General features: G+C 30.3%; 1 protein-coding gene across 1 annotated transcript; it reads right to left on the reverse strand.

Annotated features, from left to right (window-relative positions):
• Nucleotides 1-578: 578 nt before the first annotated feature.
• LOC149178343 (uncharacterized) lies at nt 579-1,748 on the reverse strand. The gene is made up of 2 exons (XM_089423615.1): nt 1,436-1,748; nt 579-908 (listed from the first exon to the last, which is right to left on the reverse strand). Exons 1-2 carry the CDS (start codon nt 1,605-1,607, stop codon nt 586-588), a joined length of 495 nt encoding a protein of 164 aa, XP_089279741.1. The 5' UTR covers nt 1,608-1,748; the 3' UTR covers nt 579-585.
• Nucleotides 1,749-3,187: the final 1,439 nt, after the last annotated feature.

A 3,187-nucleotide genomic window follows, 5' to 3' on the forward strand; every position in this document is an offset into this window, starting at 1 on the left:
GTAAAACATCATAAAAACAAGTTCAGTGTAAATATGCTATGGGGAAATCCACATGCTTAACAAGGAGGTGAGATATTAAATAAATTTTGTGGTTTTGTTTTAAATATATATACAGATTTTTTTTTTTTTTTTTTTTTTTTTTTTTTTTTTTTTCTTTTAATTTAAACTTTATTAAATACCTTTAATACAAATTTAAATATTAAAATATTATATACATTTAAACCAAACTTAAATATATACTTTAAAAGAATTTTCTAAATTTTTATTATTAAAATTTTAATTTCTTATCAAACAATCAGTGAGATGGAAATTTACTTCATTAGTTTATTTACCTATTATTAGAATTCCAAATTCTTATGAAATTTGTAACCACCAAAAATCGAAATTTAATTTAATCGAAATGTAACATGTGGATTGCGCATAAGCATCTATAAGATAGGAACGGCCAACCCTCAACACAATTATATTGTGGACACTGCTAAACTATGTCAAGCTTTAATACTGAAATCGCCTTTGAGATTTCTGCGGCCCTTTACTCATATGAACATTCAAACTCCAGGGATCGGTAATAAATAATGCACAGAATTAAGAAATGGAAATACATTGAAGCACTGTCAAAATAATTTCTGTAACATACCCTGCTCCCACCACCATAGCAATAAGAACGGAGGTGGGTAGCCAGAGTGTTATCAATGTCAGAACTGCAAATACCACACTTGGTCGAGCATTAATCAAAGATAATTGTAGCCATCCAATCGCCTGAAGTATGTTGGACTGATGGGATGGGTATAAATTTCTCTCCCACTGCATCCATTCTGCCTGAAACTCGTAATTCTCTTCCTTTGCTTTCATCTCCGATATCCGTTTTCTCAGAACGATCATGTTAGCGTCCACAATGCTCCAACTCCCTGCAGAAGCAGAAACGACAATCCACAGAGCTAACGATAATCCACAGAGCTATCTATATCTTGATTGTAGAAGTAGAAACGATAATCCACAGAGCTATCTATATCTTGATTACAGAAGCAGAAACGACAATCCACAGAGCTATGTATATCTTGATTGCAGAAGCAGAAACGACAATCCACAGAGCTAACGATAATCCACAGAGCTATCTATATCTTGATTGTAGAAGCAGAAACGATAATCCACAGAGCTATCTATATCTTGATTGTAGAAGCAGAAACGATAATCCACAGAGCTATCTATATCTTGATTACAGAAGCAGAAACGATAGAGCTATTTATATCTTGATTGTAGATTTATTTTGATTGTAAAAGCAGAAACGATAATCTACAGAACTATCTATATCTTGATTATGAAAGCAGAAACGACAGAGTTATCCATATCTTGATTGTAGATTTAATCAAAATAAATTTTTGAAATAAACCCATGACAAAGATTACTAAATATAATTTAAATAAAGGATTTATACCTGAATCAAATGGGCAATCAGATCCAGAGTTAGCAGCTCTGATAACATGGCCGGCTACTCTTTTCTTCCGCTTCAACATTATATGGCGACCAAATCTAAATCTTGCTCCTATCTCTATCTGATCTGATTTACCAAAAACTTTGGGCGCTGCAATTACACTTCTGAATTCCATGTTTATATATAACTAGTATTTGCTTCAAACAATGGCGAGCTATTGCTCCTCCGCTTTACAAAAATAATGAGGGACAACTGAAAGGAAAAGTCCAGTTGCGTCGGAAGGGCCGATTACAAAAATCTATTGCCTAATTAGGTATAGGCATCAATAAACTGCTTGTTGTGTTTAAGAGAAAGTGGGTATTTATAAAATCTGTTTACCTAATTATGTACAGGCATAATAAAATCTGTTTACCTGGAGATTGCTCCGTTTTTTGAGATGGGGCCATTGTCTGCACCGCATCACACCACCGACGTCCTTTAGGGGACAACGTGGCCATCTGAGCCATGTGATCCCTCCATAAATTTAATGTTTTTTAGAAGCAAGAGAACCTGACAGGATCCGCATCGAACCACAACCATTCCATTGTGAGAAAGTTCTGTGCACGTCTTATTTTATTTGAAGTATTCGATTGTCAAACAGGTGTGTATTATTACTTCAGTTAGCATGTGATAAGTCACTATCAAAAGTCAAATATGAAATAGGGAATTAAAGATTTCAACAATTTCTCAGTAGAACTAAAGTCAAGTGCATATGTAACAAGATCAATTAAAATATGCATATTTATATTATGAACCTAATGTATAAAACGTTTTCAAAATTGAAAAAAATAGAACTTTGAAGTGATGGCTGACTTAATAATATGGATGGAGTTAAATACATGTTTTGTATTTTGAAGACTTACTAATATGGATGGAGTTAAGTACATGTTTTGTATTTTGAAGGGTTACAAGTTAAAAAGGAGAGTAAAATCATGAGGGAAATGGTAATATTTCACATTGTTATATATGTGAGGATTATTGTGATATAAATAAATAAAGGAATTATATATATTAATTTGGTATATAGTAAAGGATTAGTGTGATATAAATAAAAGAAAGAATTATATATATCAATTTGGTATATAATACTAGAGGTTAAAATCAATACTAATAATATGTTTGTATTTGCATGATATGAGGTTGATTTTTGTTGATATTATTTTAACTTTTAATTATGATGGGAAATGGTAATATTCCATTGTTATATATGTGAGGATTATTGTGATATAAATAAAGAAAGGAATTATATATATTAATTTGGTATATAGTAAAGGATTATTGTGATATAAATAAATAAAGAAATATATATATCAATTTGGTATATAATAGTAGAGGTTAAAATCAACACTAATAATATGTTTGTATTTGCATGATATGAAGCTGATTTTTATTGATATTATTTTAACTTCTAATTATATTAATGTAGGGCATTATGTAGCACATAGGGTTAGTTGGGTATTTGAATTGATTATATCACAAAGTGTTTTATTCTTGCACCTATCACCATGTCATCTACACTCTAAAAATCAGAGGACATAGTGGAGAGTTTTGATCCACTTATTTCTTTGGATATAATTATATCTTCAAATGTGATATTAAAGAGTCATAACTTTAAGCTAAATCTTTATGAGAATAGAATCTTAATAAACTATTCAAAATTTTTATTTTCTATAACTAAATTTAATATTAAAAAAAATTATTATTATAAAAATAATA

This window comes from Pinus tabuliformis, chromosome 4_1, assembly GCF_031772625.1.
Source record: "Pinus tabuliformis cultivar Carrire ecotype Pingquan chromosome 4_1, CPIR1, whole genome shotgun sequence".
Lineage (NCBI taxonomy): Eukaryota > Viridiplantae > Streptophyta > Pinopsida > Pinales > Pinaceae > Pinus > Pinus tabuliformis.